This window comes from Glandiceps talaboti, chromosome 20 (genome assembly GCF_964340395.1).
Source record: "Glandiceps talaboti chromosome 20, keGlaTala1.1, whole genome shotgun sequence".
In the NCBI taxonomy this organism is placed as follows: domain Eukaryota; kingdom Metazoa; phylum Hemichordata; class Enteropneusta; family Spengelidae; genus Glandiceps; species Glandiceps talaboti.
Window position 1 is genome coordinate 13,233,772 of NC_135568.1, and position 25,504 is coordinate 13,259,275.

At 35.2% G+C, this 25,504-nt stretch overlaps 1 protein-coding gene across 3 annotated transcripts in view; it reads left to right on the forward strand.

Moving 5' to 3' along the window:
- Positions 1-6,234: 6,234 nt before the first annotated feature.
- LOC144450671 (uncharacterized) overlaps positions 6,235-25,504 on the forward strand; it is a 37,168-nt gene continuing 17,898 nt past the window's right edge. Inside the window, exons 1-2 of one of the 3 annotated variants that reach the window (XM_078141324.1) lie at positions 6,235-6,323; positions 12,466-13,450. In XM_078141324.1, coding sequence (XP_077997450.1) covers positions 12,623-13,450 — 828 coding nt within the window. In that variant the 5' untranslated portion in view covers positions 6,235-6,323; positions 12,466-12,622. Of the gene's footprint in view, positions 6,324-12,087; positions 12,130-12,196; positions 12,265-12,465; positions 13,451-25,504 lie in introns of those variants that run through there. The other 2 variants (XM_078141322.1, XM_078141323.1) reach the window with 2 other exon arrangements.

Here is a 25,504-nt window from a genome sequence, read left to right on the forward strand (position 1 = left end):
TTATTGTGCTGTCTTCAGGGAATCATCAAAGATAATTTAGCTAAATTACCCGTAACACAATAAATGTAATAGTCTCAAAATGTTTCGTCAACGTTCTTAATACTTCAACACTCGTCATAGTAAACTGTTAGCGCATGCGCCTTCCCTTCAACTTGATTTTAACAAAAATTCTCGTTTTTTCAAAAATTTCACACTGGTACAGTTTTATTTTAGATAAAAGTTACTGCTGTATTCTTTATTTCTGCATTTGTGATGACATCATTGTGTAAAAATTATACAATTTACAGGATTGCCATAATATTGACGATGTGTCAGGGTTCAGGGAGAATTAAGATTATTCCAAACTCATGCAATAGCTTACATGGGATTATGAAGATATAATGTTCCCTGTCACAGGTTTCGCAATAAAATGGGAAATTAGGCGCGGGAAAGAGACAGTGTCTCACTATGACTCAGCACAATCTGATAGCAGTGGTGAAAATATATGTGAAAAGTCGTTTCAACACCAATTATACTGCCAGAGGTGCTTTTCTAATTTATAGGGAACTAATAAATGACGTCATCGTGTTATTTTTTATATCAAATATGATCACCCCAGGAAAGGAAACAATCAAACACAATGTAACAGTTACAGACTGTGTCCCTTTAATGAATTTAGGGAATGAAATGCTACAATCCGAATACATCGCAGTTATATAAAAGATGATTCCGAATACATCGCAGTTATATAAAAGATTATTCCAAAGCTAACACCGATGGTTTGTCAAAACAGGACGTTGAAATGTTCAGTTTTTCTTACTGATTGCAGATTCCAAAGGGTGTCGTTTGAAGCAATACCGGTAACTCCAACTATAATTCTTTACAATGATGCAGATTCGTATCTTGAAGAGCTATTAATGACGTTATGGATGCAACCCCTCCTAATTGTGTTCGAGTTAACTATGTGAGTTCACAATAAGAGGATTTAGAATAGAATTAAATGTAAATTAATGTAAATGACAAACATGATGTCTGACGGCATATTTCCTTCTTTGATCTAACGATTGAATTTACCAAATTCTAGCCATGACTATCAGCTGGGGCCAACTCTTGTTTTCTCGTCTTTTCGATCCTCGGTGATATTATTATCCTTTACGTGTTATAGGGGCATACTACTATTTCCTAAGAGACTTTTAATATGTCCCCAACGTCCGTTTAACCGCGTCACTTAGGTGCGGATCTAAATGTCCCGACAAAAATAACTTCAGTTGAGATAATATTATTTCGGACGTATAATTCCAACGAGAAACACTTTATTTTACATGTTAACATAAACAATGATATTATAGATGTTTCAGGAGATCGTATTCCCTGTAGGTTTTCCCGACTTATGTACGTAGAATCGGGAAGGTTATCTGGATTAAATACAGGATGAGTTTACAGCATGCGTAGTTTGCCTTCATTATGACTGAAGCTGCTACTCGTTAAATTAAGGCCGATGGCTAATTGTTGCAACTTCCGTGGTCAAATGTGCGACTTTGACTTTACGATTTGATTATCCGATGTCATCGCCCTCCTCGTTCGCTTTTGTAGCTCGTTCGAGTTCCATCCGTCAATGATAGCCAAGGTCATTGAAATAGTATTGTGGGTGAACTGTCATGTACAGCCTACGGGTAATCGGTCGATGAACTGTGGCTTTTTATTTGTGTGTGGTGGTTGTCTATTTGTGTGTTTGTTTGTGTGTATAAATGTATGTATATATGTATGTATGTATGTATGTATGTATGTATGTATGTATGTATGTATGTATGTATGTATGTATGTATGCATGCATGCATGCATGCATGCATGCATGCATGCATGTATGTATGTACAAATGTATGTGTGTATGTATGTATGTATGTATGTGTGTATGTATGTATGTATGCATGCATGCATGCATGCATGCATGCTTGTATGTATGTATGTATGTATGTATGTATGTATGTATGTATGTATGTATGTATGTATGTATGTATGTATGTACGCATGTACGTATATATGTGTGTACGTACGTATGTATGTATGTATGTTTATATGTATGTATGTATGTATGTATGTATGTATGTAGGTATGTATGTATGTACGTATATATGTGTGTATGTATGTATGTATGTATGTATGTATGTTTATATGTATGTATGCATGTATGTATGTATGTATGTATGTATGTATGTATGTATGTATGTATGTATGTATGTAACTGAACGTTTTAGGAAGAGCTTTTATCCATCTACGATATGTTTTAATGTTACATTACACCTTTCTGTGCAATAAGAAAATAACGTAAATTAAATACTTTGTTTATATGCAAATCACTTCCTGTACGTACAATAACAAATTGTTTTCAAAACAAATTTACGCGTTTTTTGTCCCAAAGATGGAATTGGACTGTTGTGTCACTTTGTTTCCCTTTTCAAGTATTAATATATAGTAAAGTGATTGTATTTAAATAAATATCTACAAATAAATATACAAGACATTTCTCATCCCTAGGGCCACTTTAACGGTTGCATTCCTTGGCACGTTGATAAAAAGATAATTTTCTGTTTTGCGGCATATTTTATACTTCAATTCGTATTGATCGACGTCAAGCGTTAATGGGAATATTTACCCATAAATTCATTTGATAAATTTTCCCGCTGGGAACAACTCGAAACCCCATACGAGTTGACTCCTAAAACGTGTGGGTTTGGAACTTTAGGGACCAAGTGCTGGTTTATAATTACTTATGTGATAAGTTATCGATGAATATGCCCACTCAAACGAGCGTTGTCAATCATATTTTGATGAAGCTCTGTCCCCTGATCTGCAAATTTCATTTCAGATCTGAGTTAGCAGAACAGTTTGACAGAGAACAGCGACAATTTCAGTGAGGAGTAGGCAGATTTCTGATTAAATATTGATGTGGTGTGGGATCGAGTTTCATTCCGAATTCGAGATGTACTTCGTGTTATGTCAAAAACGGTCGATGTATATCATGTCTAATGATATGAATCTATGTCTATCTGTTTGTCTCTCTCTGTCTCAGTGTCTTTCTGTCTGCTTATCTCTCTCTCTCACTCACTCACTCACTCTCTCTCTCTTCCCTTCTCTGTTTGTCTTACTGACTGCGTGTCTGCCTGTCTGTTGTCTGCCCCCTCCCCTTCTCTCTGTCTTTCTACCTGGATAGATGTATGGCTCACTGTCTGTCTGTCTGTCTGTCTGTCTGTCTGTTGTTCCTCGCTATTCCCCTCTCTCTGTCTCTCTGTCTCCACCTGTCTCTCTCCCTATGTATATGTCTTTTTGTCATTCATTCTGTATCTCTCTAACTCGCTCGTTCACTCACTCTGTGCCTCTCGAACGAGAGATCACCATCAAACCCTCGGGCTCATCAAATCACAAGTATTCTAGAATTAGGCAAAATGCCAAGATATTCTTGAAAGAAGTATAGCTGCAGATAACGGCAATCGTATGTCAAATAATTCACTTGAAATTCTTTCATGAATAATTGACAGAGATAATACTCCGTTGCCAGCGAAAAGTTGCCTCTCAACGAGCAGTACTCTAGACAGCGCCCTCCAAGGTAGGTTCGCTTTTCGTTCTCAACTGACGAACTCAGCTATAATATATTTGAAATTAAATGTCATAAAAGGAAGGCCGTCAAGAAGATGTCTGTTATATATCTGAGCTCAATTATCGCCTAGAGTTACATAGCATTAAGAAAGCCACCATACATAATTTGTGTGTGTGTGTGTGTGTGTGTGTGTGTGTGTGTGTGTGTGTGTGTAAGTATGTATACGAATCGAAGAAAAACATTTATAAATACATTAAATTTTTCTAGACTTCAATTTAGATGAGAAATAATCAAATTGTAGGTACCAAACTAAATTGTCTTACCAAAATCATGACCTTGCCTACAGATGGCGCTATTTTATATAAAAAGAAGTCTCCATAGAACACACAATCCCTCCTCAGATACTTTACTTCCTTATTACTGAATGCAGACACGATTTATGAGATTGAACCAGGGGAGATGGTGATTTTGAAGAATTAAATAATGGCTATAAATAAATACTACAAAATGTCTGCAAAATGCAAGAAATCGCTTAATTTTGAATGTCTACCCTGACGGTCAAGTTAAAGGTCAACTATGAATAAATTATTTCTACTGACTCCCATGGTGACAGCGTTTTTGACTGAAGTTACCTATAACTGTCATTCACTTGTTCCGCTTCCTGCAAGAGCGCCCTCAATGTGCCAAAAGAATTTTCATTTCTCTCTATACTTTGAAACTCTAGAAATTACATATTTTTCCTGCAAATATGCCCACCATTCACTGATATTGATATGAGCACCAAAAGTACTGCTTGTACAGCATTTCATATCTTCTATATTATTATGATATAAAAGAAATTGGCAATAGCCTATGGATAAGAAATGGCTTGATATTGATAATTAATGGACCCTGAAGGTCAAGGTCACAAAAGAAAGTTTGCCCCTGATAATATGGGGTTAGACACTTGAATGGAGTCTAGTATGTATTGCAGTTTTTGAGTTATGCAGTAAATATGGATTTTTAACGACAAATATGGCCGCCATTCGGTCACGTTTTCATGTATGTAGCGAAAACAACGTGAGGTCACTGCACATGTCCCATTCGGGATGTCACCTTGGTGCCCGGTTTGATAGAAATTATCAGATATTTCATTTCTGAGAAATGACGTATTACGGACGCGCGTACGCATGCGCGGAGTCCATTGTAATAATTATCCATCTAAAAATGACAGTAAAGGTGAATTATACAGTAACGATTCATACATACATACATCATATAATCCAATTTAATTCTTTAACATTATTTGACCTTTGCACTTTGCTAGAAACTGTGTCAATATTATTTAATAATTCATATTTTAATTACTTTATCTATTTATTAATTCATTCACTTCTTCATTGTCAGTCAGAACATCAATAACGTAATGAGCCGCAAAGGCAAATTTTCGACTGCATGATACTGTTTCAATTGCTTTTGGACATTGAAACTTTAACATTTATTTTGATGGAATTAGTTTGCCCATCATCTCGTTTTTACGGCAATTAACGGTTGTGATACTGGACCATGCTGGTGTACATCAATCGAAACACATACATGATAACCCACAGCTGGTAAATATTTTGAACAGAAGAGAATTCCATTTAAATTTCATAAAGCAACCTTTTTTTACAAATTTAAATGCAGACTCTGAAGTTTTAAGTTTAATTCCTTGTTTTAGATTTACGTCAAACGAAAAATTGCCGACGGTTCTTGTTCATGCTTCTGCTATATTTCTAACAAACAAACAAACAAACAAACAAACAAACAAACAAACAACACAACACAACACAACACAACACAACACAACACAACACAACACAACACAACACACACAACACAACACAACACAACACAACACAACACAACACAACACAACACAACACACAACACAACACAACACAACACAACACAACACAACACAACACAACACAACACAACACAACACAACTAAAAAGCCCAGCGGAAACCGAGTACACATGTTGAATGAGGGGTAGTTCAATTGTTGCAATTGGGGTCGTCCAATTTGTATATTCATGTGAGTCAATAAAACTTGAGCTGCATGATAGTTTTCAAGTTTTACTGATTAATTATTTAAGACATGAACTGACTGAAAGAATGACATAGTTAAATTTTTAATTCAGAGATCTTAATATGGTGATCATGTCACTTACTGTCAACCTCTGGTATCTAAGAGAAAAATAATCTGCTTTAATGGAATTCGATTAATTAGTGACGCGCTGTTAGTTTTTGCGCTCCTTTAATAAGTGTAAAGTGGTATTGTGGTCTCGTGGGTATATACCTTCATTCATTCATTCACTTTAATCGGTTCGGCGACTGCTTTTCAACCGAATATTTTCTTTACCGCTACTCTTATCATTGGCTTCATACAAATAATGGCATAAAGGTGATTGATGAACCGATCGTCTCCCTGGGAACAGAAGAATACTCATCGATAGCTTGTTTTGAATATAGGAACATCTATTGTCAACTCACATATCGATGCGTTGCAAGGAGATATCTCAGAGTGGTATTAGTCAGTGAAAAAGTAGTCCACCGGGACCTCCAACAGGTGGGATATTGGATTCATGATCAGTTTCCCCAACACGCATCACGTTGCAATGTATGATGGGATATACCAAGCCCTGATCACAACCCTGTCGTCGCGCGCTGAGCACAGAACCTTGTTTTTCCAATTCTTTGCGAGGGAAGTAACAACTCAAAATTTTTGGTGAGTAATATAATTTTGGAGTTTTCTTATTTGAATTCATGAGAAGGTAAATTTTCTTCATATCACAAGAGCATTTTTTTTCAGTTGTAAGCTTAAGCCTGTACGAGTAAAGTGTTAGTATTTGTCCCTATGCGTACTGAAAGAACTTTGTTCGTAAAAATTTACATTTTTGACAAAGGAAGAAAAAAAATTTGCTTCAGTACAGAATTTTTTTTGCTTATTGGTATATTTCTTTAATTTGCCACAAATTTTCAAATTCAAATTCATCACACGTTTATGATCATAGCATAAGAACTAAAACGCCTGTGTGACATGTATAATTATGATCAGTTTATCACCGTGCAATGTTTTCAGCATGTTAGCTGTCGACGTTTGGAATCGAAATTGTATTGTATATGACTGTGCGTTCAGGGGGTGGGATAAGGTGTTCGTACGCTTTACAAGGTCAATTTAGTACAGTTTCATATAAACATGTTTAGTACAGCGTTTCGACTCGGATTTGTTTCTAGATAAGTTTAAGTGTGTATTGAGTTGGTTTTATACACAAATTTTAGTTGCAAATTTGACCCAGTTAAATTTATCAATGTAAGGTACATACACGATTATATTTCGACTTTCGAACTAGCGCTAGTACTATCTTCACAATTAATTGATTTTTGTGATAATATTGAATCGTGGACTGTTCATTTAGCATAAAGACTTGCCTATCAAACTTAAAAAACCTTTACCAGGATCATTCTTCGATTTGCATTCGCTTATTGGAAGGTTTTTCGCTCGACTTCTGGTGTTAAAAACGAGAGAGCGCATGATCATGTAAATGCTAAATCTATGAACTAATTCATCGAACTAATTCATCATCCTTTAGTGGTCGGACGTGCTTAAAAAAAATAAAATGCTAAGAAAAATGTTTTTGTTTGAAAAAAACATAATAAAAATATATGCACAAAGGCGCAATTACCAAGATATTTTTACATACGTATTATACACATGATTGAAGAAATTTAACGTTACGTGCTAGGAGCTAAGTCGAAGACACTCAACACGTTCATTTACTCCGTCTTTGTTATCATCACGTATAATTCTGTTTGCGTATAAGATCTATGTTTAGAAGGGAAGAGTTGTGCATTGAAAAAAAAGCAGGATTACTTATTTGCTGAAGGAAGTTAAAATCTGTTAACAGTGTTTACCTTCTGCCAGAATCATCGTGTACTTAGAACAACAATGTGAACAGAGTTACCCGTCGCTAGACTTAAAATATTTGATATTGCAACAATCAATGAAGTGTCAATGTTAGAGAAATGTTCAAATGTTAGTTGAAAGCTTCATGTAAATAACTCGAGTTGTGTTTTTCGATAATTATCAACATTGGTTGTCAAGAACACTTTGAATCATAAGTTGGCACCAAACATTGTGTACGTTACATTGTTTTACCAGGAACATTAAAGGGGCATAAATGTAGCTTAAAGGGGGGGGGGGGGTTCATAATGTACACTACAAGATAAGTATTCTAATTACTGACGCATAGTTAAAGTAGCACACACTGAGTTGTATTTTTTTTAATCAGGTGAAAATACTTACATACACCCTTGATTAAAATATTAAAATATTCCTAGCATAATGTATATTTTATCGATGCATCAAGACATTACAATTGTACTAACTCTAAGATTTAGTGTAATCTAAACCACAGGCCTTATGCCATTTTCAAACAATTTAATTACAAATTCACCGACGGAATACATGATCACGGGTAAGACTAGTCCAAACTATGCTGACACGCTAATCATGCACGTACACGCCCTGCTCTACATTCAGCAACCGGCGGTAATTTCAGTTTCAAAAATGAATTTCTCGAACACGAACAAATTTTATGAATCTACTTCCATTGAAGACAGTGGTTGAAAGGAAAATCAATACCAAGGAGATATATAAACAATATTTCTGTCGGTTATTGAATTATTGTCAAGAAACCTGAAACTAGAAACGTAATTATGGACTTAAAATAAAAGTCTGGAATTGATGTTTGAAGCTGTACACACAACAACTTATGGATCTTGAAGGAATCGATTACTTTGGGTTTATTAGTTAACTTTGACTATGTTGCATTCACATACAGAGACACACCGTAATGCACAGGACTGGTAATTTCTAAGCGGTCAATCTTCCCAAATTTTTAGACACCACAGGCTTAGTCCTGCTTCCGAGATCGACCCAGGCTGAGTATTGTATAGGACAAAACTATTAGGCAAAGCACAGGTCCACACATCCTGCATGAACCGTCATTCAACAAAAGACGTTATCAATATTCACTTTATCCCAAATCGATCCGTGAATGTATTAACCTACTACCCTCAACTGTTCTTACAGCCAAGGATGTCAACTATTTCAAAACACTTACTCAAAAAGTAAACTTACAAGAACTGAAGACGAGAGCACATCAAATATCGTATACTCATCACATCACTCCAGTACCACACTGACCCGAGTGTGACCAAACAGCTAGCGTAGCCAAGAAACGTAGAACAATGATTGTAAATTGACCCCGATTTTGACTCTTGGCCCCTACTTTTGGAAATCTGTAGAGTTTGTGTTTGGATTTTAATTCCTCCAGTGCATATCTGTACCTATAGTATTCTTCGAATTCAGCCTCAGTCTCAGAATCATACCAGGTACAATATACACAATATCAACAGTAAATCTACATAAAAAAGTTATGCTGTGCTGATATTAAATGCCCAACTCGTTGGCAGTTCCTGAACTCAACTACAGCAAATTGTGTGCAGTTTCAGTAATATTTCATATTTTTATTTAAAGTATTTTAAATCATGATGATTTTTCCATTATTTTTACATAAATAATTTTTTCATAAGTTATTTATCTATCATCAATGGATGTTGACGTTGGTGTGCTGGGTTTCAGGGTTATAATTTTGGGGTTTTTTGTTTGTCGATTTGGTGGTCGAATGTTTAATTAAGTATATTTACAAATTGATTTGTTGTTGCTAGAACAACAGCAATAACAAAAATATCGCATGTGCGGTGTTCAAAATAATAACACATTGCAACGAAGGCTCGTATATCAAATTCTGTCTTTAACGGACATAAATTTATTGAAAGATAAAATAAGCATAGTTAGATGGTAGAGAATGACGTAAATAATTGGGTTCTAGCCTTCCGCTGCGGAAATTAATTCCTTCCTCCGTCAACCTTCTCCTTTAATTGATGTTCGTTACCAGAAACCTTACAAATGCATGAAATAGACATATCTGAAACACTTTGATCATTGATGATTTTTTTCCATCATTATCTATCATCAAGGGACATGACAACTCTTTTTGATGAAAGAAGGCAATTATCTAATTCCTCTGTAAATTATTATAATCAAGTAGAATTCAATTGTGAGTCAACGTGTGTGTGTTTGTGTTTGTTTTTCTTAAGTTTATTACGTTCGTGTGCTGGGTTTCATGGTTATTATTTTAGTTTATTTGTTTGTTTGTTTGTTTGTTTGTTTGTCTGTATAATTAATGGTCGATTGTTTATAGAGTGTATTTAATGATGTGTCTTACCGTCAAATATGTATTATCGGTAACTGAGTGGTTAAATACCATGGCTATTACTACTGTGGTCGAACTTCGAGCCCAGATCTGGATTTGATACAATTTGCCATGCAGTAAATAAGACAAAAGTCATTCAGTTAGGCTCTACCGAACAACGCAGATTTTCCTCTGCACTCCGGTTTCCTCCTGCATTAAAGTACTTAGTTCATGAGAGTCGGCGTCTCAGTGGACTCCTTTAGAGACAAGTTTATAATAAATTGATAAAACAAATATCCAGTATAAATAAAGATTACTCTCAGTAAAGATTATGATTCAATATTTACATTTTTGATGTTCTAGACCCTGTAAACAGACCAAATTTCTCAAATTGATTTGTATGCTAGTCACGTCACGTGTGCCATCGCACGTGAGGTCGTGCAACTGTAAAACTATATCTTTCTTGGCTTTTCCACCGAAGTGGTGATCACTCGATCTAAATCTAGGAAATACATAGCGTCATCTGCCTTTACTTACGTCATTCGATCGGAATTAGAGCACGAAACATCTACATGCTGGGTAGAAAAGGGACTATCTAAGGGCATAAATAAAATATAAATACATAAACAAAAAATATAACTCAAAGGGCCCAGTTCGGATTTTGATAAAATTTGGGTATCTTGTCTTAAGGGTTGTCCTGTCTTTACTGCACCAACCGTCAACAACATGGCTATAAACGTGCAAACCCTCAAACAAGCGAAAGCATTTTAGAATTAGGAAGTGTAGGTGGTAAGGAGTTCTTTGAAAATACTTGGGTCAACGTCAGTTTTAATTGATTGTGGCAGAGTATTCCAGGTAGGGACAAAAAAGAACGGTTATCTGGCAGAACTTCAGGAAATGTTGGTCCTGGACAAAAGCATGATAATCAGTTCTTGTGTGGATCCACAGATGAGATTGCACTTGGTTTTGACTTAAAGGCCAATTTTTCACTCCCAGGTTCTCACGTTAGTGTATAACAGGATATATAGGGTAAAGACCTCAAGTACATCCTGTACTCTTTGATTCATTCTGTGAGTGTATTCCTGTTTGACCAAGACATATTTACATGTACTCGGCTACGTTCTAAAGATTTTGAAAATTACTATTTTGAAGCAAAAAAAGTATAGCTGCAGTAACATTTCACAGTGTCATGGGCTGGGGGGTAGAGAGAATACCTTCAATGATCAATTCTACGTCATCACCTTGAAAATGAACTTTAACCGACATACAAGTCGTCTCGATGGATATACGAGAAACTACCATTGATGTAGCAGGCTTAATGCAAAGCTGAAATATGCCACGGTTACACCATAAGAAGACTTTGGGGGGGGGGGGGTCATATACATCAAATGCTAGCAATTTAGTGATGGGCAACAATGAACGTTTGCGTTCTACATCGGCAGGTCTTCTTAATTAGGTGTCCTTTCAAAATTGATGATAAATAATATGACAAGTCATTTGAGTGATAGATAGATAGATAGATAGATAGATAGATAGATAGATAGATAGATAGATAGATAGATAGATAGATAGATAGATAGATAGATAGATAGATAGATAGATAGATAGATAGATAGATAGATAGATAGATAGATAGATAGATAGATAGATAGATAGATAGATAGATAGATAGATAGATAGTCGACACACAAAATACAATTGCCTGCTTTCAGCTCCATCGTTAAAAGTCCACGTTCCCCTATTGATTCGACGCAGTATGAAGATATGCAACGCTGGGAAGCGTTTACTTTCGTCGCCATGACAACGGAAACAGGTTCCCACTTAAGCGATCAATAGGTATTGACTGCTGAATGAAACGACTGCGCACGCAAATGAGGGATTTGTTATGCAAATGAGAATCTTCTATTACGGGTCTGAGCTAATTCTAAAAGACAAACTGATCGATTCCTGCCTTCTCGTATTCACAGTCGAGGAAATTCAATTTGAAAACGCGAACAGGTTTTAAATAAATATCATCTGATATTATCACCACTACTTAAATTATTAACGATAGTTCGAAGTTTAGGAAAGCTGGAAAGTTGTGTTTTATCTCTGACAGCACCTTACTCTCCGAGAACTCAGTTCATTTTTGTCATTGGAAAATCAACATAAATAATTGTCGGAGGTTTCACCCCGTCCATACAGGCTGACCACCCCCGTATCAAAGTGAGTGTGGTCTATCTCGTTGAAGTAGGAAAAGACTGCAATCGATTGCAAGTGTATGCAGACCATTCAGTAAGCATAGAACCATTGAAATTTTCTTTCTTTGCGCTACCCTTTTTTTCATTTATTCTCTTTCTCAAAAATAACTGTCGATGAATTACTGAAAAACCGGTGGTTTATTTCTCAGAGAAGACAACGTATAATTCTGTACGTATACCACTAGCGAGTCCGCCATATTTTCAGATTCGGTAACACGACAGTGTATGCGACATGGCGGGGATTTCGTGTTTATGTGGGACCGAGTTATTAATGTACAGTAGTGTCACGTACGTTATGTTCTCGCTGACAAGGTAAAAGCACACTGGCTTTATTATCGTTGAATTCTAACAACATTTTATCGTATTTCAGATCTTTCTACCCGGATTTGAGGGTTTCAATACAGTAACGTTAAACCAAGGTGTTGACAGCGACATCGCCTCGCTGTGTCGTCATACCGGTATTTATACAGTACGTTGTGTTCATCGGTGGTTCATCACTCATTTTGCGGTAATCTAGATAATTTACGATGGGTAGTGGTGGCTCTAAACGGTCCCGGAGTGCAAGCAGCGATCAGAGTACGGGAACAGAAGACGGCAAAGATAAGAAAGGTAAAAAGGGAATGAAGAAAAAGAAAGAAAAATCTTACTTACTTAAAACCTTAGATGATCACGAAGACGGCATAAACTGTATGTCTATGAGCGAAGATGGAAAGGTGATGGTAACGGGTTCTGAGGATAAAACGGCAAGAGTATGGGATTTGATCACGGAGAAATGTACACATGTTATGAAGGGACATACATCTTATATTACGTGCGTACAAGTGTTCGCTGAGTTCGCTTACACTGGGAGCTCGGATAAGAAAGTCCGAAAGTGGAACCTAAAAACGGGACAGTGTGAGGTTACAATTGAAGGACATGCCGCACCAATAAACAGGCTAATATGTACCGGTGACTTTTTATTTACAAGCTCGTACGATCGTACGGCGATGTGTTGGGATCCCGATGATGGGGAACTTTTGCACATATTTCGTGGACACAAACGGGGCGTGACTCCGTTGATGTACATCCCGGCCGAAGATGCGTTAAAAGATGATGTACTAGACATTGAAAGTAATAAAGATGTCTTAATCACGGGCAGTGCGGATGCAACCGCAAAGTCATGGGACATGGACTCCGGTGAGTGCACCGTGACTTACCGTGGACATAGAGGTGCCATTTTGTGCCTAGGTGCCGACTCGACCGGTTTGGTACTTTTCACCGGTAGCGGCGACAGTACTGTCCGGAGCTGGAACATTACCACGGGCGAGTGCTATAAAACGTTCGAGGGCCACCAATCATCTATAATATGCATGCAGGTAGGTTTATTATCATCAGGGAATCTGAGGTTTTGACATTTTCTTCTTTCATATCTATGTCTTACAAAATTGAAGTGGTAAATTGGACAGTGGCAGCTAGCCAGACTCGTTACAGACATTGGTAGAACATTTTTTTCAACGGAAGGGCGTTCTGTGTATTTAAATAAATTCAGTAAACAGATAACATTTTCCATGTAAACCATCTCTAGTGTATCATAAACTACGCCTCCATATTTTTATGTGATTCCTTGTACGCCCCAACCCCTCCAGAAAAAGTGTACTAACATCACTTGTCCTCGCTGAAATCGATTTAAACCACTGAAACGCATGCGCACATGTCAACAACTTGTTACACATTTTTGTTCCCTGTAGCTACTAGAGCTAGGGAAGGCATTTCGTCTGAAATGGCGAAAGATATACAATAGGCAATATCAACAACCAAGTTTTAAAAAATCCGCCGGTAAAAGTACCGCAAAGTATTCAATAGACTCGACGTTTTTACTGAATGTTTTGGATTGCCTATATCAATCAAAATACCCGGATGTTAATTCAACAGGTTGTATGACAATAAAGTTAGAAACAACGATGTGCATTTTAGAGCACCTTGGTACACGTCTGTCGTATCTCAGTACATATATGACTCACACATCTTCCTGCTTTGTTTAATCACCCACTTATTCCGCGGTCATTACCATTAGGAAGTGATGTACAAAACAATAAAACAGACCGACATTTTCCTTCGAGGAAATTAAGTCAGAAACTCAACAGACATCGATACCTTGAAAAGCGGAAAGTGTTTATATAGTCCCTAGCAAAATACGCCGACGAATTAGAAAGTCAATTTAGCTGCGATAATAAAAGATATACTCATAAACCAATTATGAATATTTAATGTGCCTCGTTTAGCAGGCGCTAGATTGGTATGTCATTAATTTATATCGCCTCGATTAATAGGTTCTCAAACTGGTTCATTTTTTATGATGAAGTAGTCGTTTCTTTGAAAGTTGGGCGGATGCAGTGAGTACCTGGTGACGACGATAAAGCTAATGGGAACCAAGGAATTTATGTCCAACGACGCCGACATCAAACATTTCTGGATTACAGCCTATCGGTTTAGTTTACTCATTTCTTGTGAAACACATTTGTGTTGGTGGTTACAATTTTCAAGACCATGGATTTTTGTTGTTGTTTTTTAAAAGTATCAATTATCTAAACCAGTTCTCCAATATTCTATCCCAAATTATCACCTGATTATCGTCTACCCTACCAGAAATTATCAACTATTTCTCGAATAACTGAATTCAAATGTATGAATAACTGAATTAAAATTATCGCCCCTTACAACAAATTTCGAGAATTTGTCAACTGTTACAGATTACCAAATAAAAAGATGCTCAAATTTATCACCTGTGAATCGAATAATATAGTTCAAATTATCAACTATTAATTGATAAGTCTGACCTCATTAGCAACTGCTTGTCATGACTTTCAAGAAATTGCCTATGTCTGACATCCAAAATATCAACTATTTCAATTTCAAGAATTGCTTAGCGAAAAACCTGCCCCAAATTGTCACTTCAATGCCCAATAATTTACACCAATTGTTAATTTTTTTTGGAATCATGCACGTCAAATTACTTACGTTTATCCTAAGAATTCATCAGCTATTCATGTCCATCACTCGCAGTTACCGTCTCTTGAGAGTAAGTAAACATACCCAAGTAAACCATTTGATATTTGGAATGCAGGCTGGCAACGCTTTCAAGATATTTCACAATTGCAGCGTTATATAAAAAGAGAGAAGTTTTAATCTCCTAATTTCAAAACATCACCTAGAGTGGTAATTTAAAGTGAAATTGTTGTAATTATCAATTTGCTCCCCAATACAAATAACACACTATAATAAGTCCTTGTAGATTTAGGATTAATGTGAACATTAGACAAAGAAAGTAAAATCCATTATCGAGAACATTTAGATTAGAAATAATATCGCAATTGGAAATTCGTGAGAAACTAAATAGACTAATCCACCACAATGAATATATTTGTTTCGTCTCCGTGTTATTCAATAAGCTGCTTTAAAACGTATTTTGGCGGTTGTCTTAGCGATGGAGTGAATGCATTGACAATACGGATAACCCCTTCACATTTAAGCATTTACGTTCGATTTACTAAAAGTGTCACAACTAATTGTGGGTCACGTGATATGGTCAGCAGTACATCGACGATAGAAGTCAGTCAACCAAAAAACAGAAAGTCGTCTGCATCGACAACATTCGTACTAACATTGCTACATTTTATCGCCTGGCTCGAGAAAAAAAATCTTACTAACATTGCTTATATTTTATCGTCTGGCATGACAGAAATATTACTAACATTGCTACTGTAATACTTTGTCGGCTCGAGACAAACCTTGCTACATTTTATCGTCTGGCTCGTGAAAGAAATCTTACAAACATTGCTACATTGTATCGTCTGACATGACAGAAATGTTACAAAAAACATTCAATTTGCTACATTTTATCTTCTGGCATGACAAATCTTACTAACATTCCTACAATTTATCATCTGACTCGAGGGTTAAATCTTACTAACATTGCTAACATTTTATCGTCTGGCTCAAATAAAATCTTACTAACATTTATGGAAAGCCACAACTGACTTAAGTGTGCAATTACTATTATTGTATGTGCAAATACTATGTTATTATGTGCATTCAATAGTTTATTATGTGCTTACTTTAAGTTATTATGTGCATACTGTATTATTCTATGTACAGTTACTATTATTGTATGTGCAAACACTATGTTATTATGTGCATTAAATAGTTTATTATGTACAGTTACTATTATTGTATGTGCAAACACTATGTTAGTATGTGCATTTAATAGTTTATTATGTACAGTTACTATTATTGTATGTGCAAACACTATGTTAGTTTGTGCATTTAATAGTTTATTATGTACAGTTACTATTATTGTATGTGCAAACACTATGTTATTATGTGCATTGAATAGTTTATGTACAGTTACTATTATTATATGTGCTAACACTATGTTATTGTGCATTAAATAGTTTATTATGTACTAACCTTAAGTTATTATGTGCATACTGTATTATTCTATGTACAGTTACTATTATTGTATGTGCAAACACTATGTTATTATGTGCATTGAATAGTTTATGTACAGTTACTATTATTATATGTGCTAACACTATGTTATTGTGCATTAAATAGTTTATTATGCACTAACCTTAAGTTATTATGTGCATACTGTATTATTAAATGTACAGTTACTATTATTGTATGTGCAAACGGTATGTTATTATGTGCATTAAATAGTTTATTATTCACTGTTACTACTATTGTATGTGCTAACACTATGTTATTATGTGCATTAAATAGTTTATTATGTACCAACCTTAGGTTATTATGTGCATACTGTGTTATTCAATGTACAGTTACTATCATTGTATGTGCTAACATTATGTTATTATGTGCATTAAATAGTTTATTATGTACTAACCCTAAGTTATTATGTGCATACTGTATTATTCAACGTACAGTTACTATTATTCTATGTGCTAACGCTATGTTATAACGTTAACTCGCGATAGTATATTATGGACAGACTTTAGGACATTATGTGCATACTCAACATAGTACTATCATTGTTCTGTATGGAGGATTTTGAGAAAAAAAAATTGTTTCCAGGTGAACCAGAAAAATTTTTTTTTTGATCCTGTAATGGCTTGAGAAAAAAAATTGTCATAACAGACAGAAGTGAAAAAAAAAATTGTCACAATGCACCAGAAATGAGCAAATTTGGAAACCTTATTCTCATGTATTCTTTGGCGGCGCCGCAAATGTTTTTAATACAAGTATAAATTCCTGTTTTTTTCCAGCACTTATCATTAAAACATGCACTATATAGCTCTGCTTTAAACCCAAGTGCACACAAAGTTTTCCTTTCCTTTTCTGACCCAAGAAAACATATTTCAGGATTTTTGTTGCAATATCTCAATGACACAGTCAATATCTGAAGGGGACTATTTGGTTTCTGTAAATTAAGACAATTTAAAAAACAAGACAGGAGTCACTAAACTAGTGTTAAAATCTAGTGTTTTTCTTTCAATATAAATCTCTTATAAAGATGTCCAAATAAATTTTTCTCAAGTTGACAATGAAAATTGAGGAACAACAAATATAACGAAATACAAAAAATAATATCTTCCCTGAGAACTTACAGGAATTGACTGATTCAAAGAAAAGCAGGTTTAGTACTGATCATAGTTGATTTTGGAACTGTTCTATAATTTAAAGTTGTAATTTAACGTAGACAGACGTCTTTCATACTAACTGCTAATTCTTCTACTTGCACAGAACAAGTTATTTAGAGGTACAGTTGTGAACCATTGTGACGTGGTATAAGTATGAAAAACGCATTCAAACTTAATGATTAATTAAAAAAAAAATTGCACTGCTACTCCATTTGAAAAAAATTGATGCAGGACTGACAGTAGAAAAAAAAATTGCTGTCACTCTGACTGGGAAAAAAATTTGCTCCCATACCTACTTCCTCCATACCCCCCCCCCCCCCCAGAAATCAAACGGTTCTCCCTTTAGTTACGGTAGATCTCGATCTAGACGTCACTAGACGATCTAGTTGCCGCACGAGTAAGACCCTCTGCCATGGCGCCAGCTCCCAGGCGCTAGGCCCGGCCCGCCCCAAAGCTTCCCGGCACCGACTTCTTAAATCAAGTCGGTCACCCAATCTTCTGACACCAAAACTTATTAAATTTTCCTCAGTCATGTCGAGCACATGAGAGAAAGTGACTCCCTCTGTCAAGAAATGTGCTGTGAAAGCTGACAGACCTAAATCTGACAGAACAGACTCCATGACAGACGACGACGGGACGTGCTCACAAAAGGATAACACAACAGCAACTCGAGTCTGCGCGTGCGTGTTTGAATCCGAGAAAGTGGGCCCTCTAGCGGGGGATCTTAACGAAACCCCTTAATAAACTACTGTATGCACATAACGACGTAGTGTTACCGCATATAATAATAGTAACTGTACATATAATAATACAGTATGCACATAATAACTTAAGATTTGCACATAATAAAATATTTAATGCACATAATAACATAGTGTTAGCGCATATAATAATAGTAACTGTACATATAATAATACGGTATGCACATAATAAATTAATATTTGCACATAATAAAATATTTAATGCACATAATAACATAGTGTTAGCGCATATAATAATAGTAACTGTACATATAATAATACGGTATGCACATAATAAATTAATATTTGCACATAATAAAATATTTAATGCACATAATAGCATAGTGTTAGCGCATATAATAATAGTAACTGTACATATAACGGTATGCACATAATAAATTAATATTTGCACATAATAAAATATTTAATGCACATAATAACATAGTGTTAGCGCATATAATAATAATAACTGTACATATAATAATACGGTATGCACATAATAACTTAAGATTTGCACATAATAAAATATTTAATGCACATAATAACATAGTGTTAGCGCATATAATAATAGTAACTGTACATATAATAATACAGTATGCACATAATAACTTAAGATTTGCACATAATAAAATATTTAATGCACATAATAACATAGTGTTAGCGCATATAATAATAGTAACTGTACATATAATAATACGGTATGCACATAATAAATTAATATTTGCACATAATAAAATATTTAATGCACATAATAGCATAGTGTTAGCGCATATAATAATAGTAACTGTACATATAACGGTATGCACATAATAAATTAATATTTGCACATAATAAAATATTTAATGCACATAATAACATAGTGTTAGCGCATATAATAATAATAACTGTACATATAATAATACGGTATGCACATAATAACTTAAGATTTGCACATAATAAAATATTTAATGCACATAATAACATAGTGTTAGCGCATATAATAATAGTAACTGTACATATAATAATACAGTATGCACATAATAACTTAAGATTTGCACATAATAAAATATTTAATGCACATAATAACATAGTGTTAGCGCATATAATAATAGTAACTGTACATATAATAATATAGTATGCACATAATAACTTAATATTTGCACATAATAAAATATTTAATGCACATAATAACATAGTGTTAGCGCATATAATAATAGTAACTGTACATATAATAATACAGTATGCACATAATAACTTAAGATTTGCACATAATAAAATATTTAATGCACATAATAACATAGTGTTAGCGCATATAATAATAGTAACTGTACATAGAATAATACAGTATGCACATAATAACGTAAGGTAAGTACATAATAAACTATTGAATGCACATAATAACATAGTATTTGCACACACAATAATAGTAATTGCACACTTAAGTCAGCTGTGGCTTTCCATAAACATTGCTACATTTTAGCTTCTGGCTCGAGAAAAAATGATAAGTACGGTTGTCGCATTTAATCCTTTTAAGGGCGGATCGAGTTGCTTTGCACCAAGAAAAAGTTGTAATGTGTTGTGTGTAGCCGGACAATATCATCGAGCAATATTAATAATCTTTTATATTTAATAATCCTTATTTATACTGGATATTTAAGTATATAAACACTTATCTCCAAAGATGTCCAATGAGGGCCATCCCTCATTGGTTCAGTGTTAGTTGATAGGGGTATTTTTTGCGTTAAGCAAGGCGATATTGACATTTTTGATATTACTAAGTTGCCCCTAACGATTAGATGTTTGCAGAGATAATAACAGGATGTTCGTCCCCGTCGACCGAAGTTCTGTTTCAGGTTAACGTTAACTGGCATGTATTATAAAAATAAGAGAGAACAAGACGGCATTTAATGTCTATTGTACCACGTGATGAATGTTGGCTTACGTGGTAGTATTTGAATCAATAACATCGATTCTTATTTCTGTGTTTCTCCAAACTATTTATACAAGTACATATATGTCCCTCAGTTCTGGCTGTCTTGCAATCAATTGTCCTTTCATCGTTTTGTGGCCAATCTATCTATTTATACATCAATCTCTATTCATATACCTGTCTCTTTGTCGATCTACTGTAACTAATTATATATTCATATGATTGATAGATAGACAGACAGAGAGTCAGACAGGCAGGCAGGCAGGCAGGCAGGCAGACAGACAGACAGACAGACAGACAGACAGACAGACAGGCAGACAGACAGACAGACATACAGACAGACAGACAGACAGACAGACAGACAGACAGACAGACAGACAGACAGACGACGTAACACACTAACCAAACAGTTTATAGGGACGCAGTCAGATGTTCATAATCGTAAATATTATAGTATTTTCAAAACCAATTACAATAAAATGATATCGCCTCCTAAAATTAATGTCTGCATCAGTACACCTCAATTTTAATAAATCATTTCAAATATGCAAATGAACTGGGGTTTAATATTCAAATGAACCAGTGTTGATATTCAAATTAATATTTTTTTTAGAAAATTACCCAAAATTGCAACAAGGGTAAGGTTTTCAAAATATGTCTTCTACGATGCTATGTGGGCATAATGTATGTTCTTTCAAGTTTTAAACTACATCGGGTTAGATCAGGTTACGACTATATATTACACATTATGCGTAACTCATACTCTGGAAACGTCGTAAGTGTTCTCGTAAATATTCTTTCTCTCTTACCTACGCTGGTTTTCCTATTCTTATCGTGAAATTTTAAGATTAGATTATTCAAATTTAATCCTCCACCATATAAGAAGCATCTCTAATTATTACAGTGCATTGCAGGTTACTGCTCGCCTGTTCTGCTGCAACTACACAGAAACAAATAAATTTAAACTGCATATTCTACACTTTATTTACCATAGCAAGAGTGTAATGTCTTCCTACATTTAATCTGATTGAAATAAACTATTTCAAACATATTATTTTGCAACTAGACGCAGACATGCAGACGCCAATGTTTTGATGTCTGCATGGTAGCATGTTAGTTCATGCATTTCATTCAGACAAAATGTAGCAAAAAACTGTATTTTTTCAATCGTGTTGTTGTAAAGTGTAGCATATATAAGTTTCATATAAGCTACTGAATGGTTTTATTAAACAGAACCAATGAACAGCAGCCTGTAACGCGCTGTACTACACTCTACACCGAAGATATTCGGTACGGGTTGATACACATAAGTTGATAGCTCTAAATAGTAAAATTGGGATGCCTTGTCAATAATTTGTTCTCGTCTAAGTAAATGTTTTGTCGCATGCATTGAATAAAATCGGTTGGTAATCGATCTCGTTCAGTCAAATGTAGGATTTTCAAAGTTGACCGAAATTTTGTCAATAAAACATAAACAGACCTAAATATCCGTTTACATAATTGTTCTATTGGTAACTTTATTGTCCACGCTTGAAAAGTATATAGAATTTTTCATGTTCCTTTTTTTGAATTATTACAACGTTATTGTATATCAATTTGTTAGAATTGTCCAGATATTGATAGGATGGATCTGTATGGTATCGTGCATTTCAAAAATTAACAATGCCGCGCTTTTATGTTTGCCAAGTCTGAAATATGTATGGTTGCCAAGGAGACAACTGTCTCTGTGACTTCACCATCTGTTTATTATTTCATCCGTTACTTTTCAGGCAGTTCGCTTATAGTCTGTATAATTATCGACGTTTAGCTCTCCATTTACTATCGTTTGCTTATGGTGTATTTATACCCTCTTTCGATACCTGTCTTTGCATTTTACGTTCTGCACATACATCAACGTCGTTCATTCAAGTTGTAATCATATACTTTTTTCGACACTAGGTTTTTCATTTTACGTTCCATACATAACGTCATGCCCTCAATGTATATTTATACCCTTTTTCGGCAATTGTGATTTACATTCTACACACATGATGTCACTCGTTTAGTGTGCAATTTTACCCTTTTTCGACATTTGCTCCATTTTACGTCCTACATATGTTCATCCACGTCATATCCCTTTTCGACACTTAGATCGTCATATTGCATTCTGTATATATGTAATTCCAATTTCACACTCTTGTTGCGTTTTACAAATGAAAGTTCTCACTTTGGTAGTAATGTTACCTGTTCAGATATCTGCAACTGTTGCTGTGTTCGCATGCGTCATTTTACTGGTAACATTGAGCGTCATCTACGTCTGTTCATATATGAACGATTACAAAAAATATGGAATATATACCCTGGTCCTTCTACGTCACGACAGCACGTGTCTAAGTCACGGCAACGCGCCTCGACGTCACTGGTTCTGCTGTGTTCGAAATATGAGTCAAAACGTTCAAAACTGTCATTACTTCCCCCTATTTGTCTTTGATATTACTGGTGCTGTTAGAATTATGTTATTCGCCAATATTTTTCTTCATTCAGCTGGAAAATACTCATGACCTAGGGTTGTCACTACGAGTCGCTAGACGAGTAGTGACAAAGCCTCTTTAAGTCACTGGTAGTTTCCTTGGCTGAATGAAGAAAAACATTGGGGAGTAACATCTAATTGTGCCACGTTCTTTAATATAACTACGTGTTTGGTATCATGGTCCATTTAATATGCCACATCTATCGTAAATACTACTCTCGTTCCCCACTCTCTCTTTCTTTTCGTCTGCTGTACACTATTTACTTTACTTGTCTGCCTTTCTCATATCAAACCATTTATCATTCTTTGCCTCTAACCTAATCTGTCTCGTACCACACAATTCTTGATATTAACCACTTTTCATCTCATAACACGTACACAGCAGACGATATAAATTTCCAATTTAGTCACGAATACACCCTTACGAACTTCCCACCGTGATAACCAAACCTTTCCTCCGTGACTTCAATCAATACAATACAGCCCGTTGATATGTTGCCGTAGTCGGAGTCGACTTAATAATCGTAGTATTATAGTTTCATTAATTCTTACGCAACCATATTTAGCTCAGAGCAAAATGCATTCACAAGTTAATATTGTATTCAAAGTTATTAAATGCTAGGATCCATCAATACATATCAAGATTCCAAGCACACCCAGGTGCCGTTAAATACAGCGCCATGTCCAAAACACTTGTGTACACAATTTACTGATATGCATCATACTGTGGTCAAACGTACAATCATGTCATCATTAATAACACTTAAGCTTCACATTGTCTCTCATAATTTAATAGGATATTTATATAAATGATGTACTGCACGCAATTGGTGGTAATGGCAGGGACTGTACAGAAAGCTTCCCTGGAGAAATTTCCACAAATGTAACGAAATATTTTAAATAAATTTTATTAAGATCTTCTACATGGACTCTAGATTTCAATATAATTTCTAGTGTAACCCATCGTTATATTTTCTATATGCAAATAAATTTTGGTACAACCGAGTCAATCTATGTTCATATTTTCATCCACGTCAAACTTTGAAAATACAACAAACGAACCCGACAACTTTGAAGTAAGACCGAAAACTGAATATTTATAGCTTAAATAGTAAACAAGGAAACAGTGATCGTCAGATATTTAGTTGATAATATACGAGTAATTGAAAATTGTCATATTAAACATGTATTCTTAATAAATACAATCACTAACCTATGATAGTTTTCCGTAGTAATCGAGAACAGACCGAACACAACACTCGGCAAATATCCCAGATGGCTGATCAAATATTCATTGGACTCCCTCCCTCTCCCCCCCCCCCCTCTCTCTCTCTCTCTCTCTCTCTCTCTCTCTCTCTCTCTCTCTCTCTCTCTCTCTCTCTCTCTCTCTCTCTCTCTCTCTCTCTCTCTCTCTCCCTCTCTCTCTTTTGCCGTTCTTATTTTGTCTTTCTTTCTCTCTTTCTTTCTTACTTTCTTTCTTTCTTTCTTTCGTTTGTTCGCTCGCTCGCTCGCTCGTTTGTTCTTTCTTTCTTTCCTCATCGTCGACTATACTGCTCCGATGACCGTCATTACATTTACTTGTTTTGTTATTCTTATTCTTGTCGTGACAATTGAAATGTTGCCATTTTTTACGTTAACACCCTTCACAAATAATGTATTGAATTGAAATCATTCAAGTCCCAGGTTACCATGGGGATATTTTCATGTAATTACGTCATGTGGAAAATAGTAGTAGGGCATTACGTCACTTTAAAGCTATACTACAAATATTTCCCTTTCATTCCAAATGAAATCAATACAGACAAGAACACACCTAGACATTGGAATCTAGGGTCCTCTATGAATAAATTAATAAAAAAATATATGTTGTTCTCCCAAGGTTTACACAAATGTGAGTGAATTTCTTTTATTATTTCAAAAGGGTCAGGAACAAACATTTATATGGCGTATATAAAGAGATTATAAGAAGCTTGCTTTTGAGGGAAATTGGTCCCCAAATTTAAAGCAATCTACCTTAAGAGAAGAGAGCCGTCAATAGCTTATGTCGTATCTGTGGTACCGTAGAAACACAGAAACACATGTTTTGGGAATGTAGACGACTTGATATAATCTGTGGAAAAAAAAGTAATGGTCTTCATCAACAATATAAACAACACTAGAATTGAAAAAAAAAATCTACCTTAAGCTGATTTAGAAACTTGAAAATTACAGCTATACAAGAAACGTCATGTCTCTTTCGAAAGCGTAACAAAGGGAAAATGTTAAAATCATAGAACACGGACACGGTACATAATTTGTTTGTTTGAATGGAAAATTACTGCACTAAAGCCGAAATTCCTCTGTAGCATGCATGTAGTCGTATTTCCGTGCGAAGACGTAGTTGTCCATTTCCGTCGCTTTGCCACAAAAATAAAGTTCATTGTGAAATAAACATTTCAATGTTGAATGAGTTGTAGGTCAATGCTAATTGAGATGGTTGTATGTTTCAAATGATTTGTGTTACCTTGTAAATATCAAGTAAAGTTGAAGGTCAAAGAGCATCAAAATTGTGATTTCAACTAAAAACAGTTGTCAATATTGCTCGTTCAAATTGATGTTATGACGTCACGGTATGT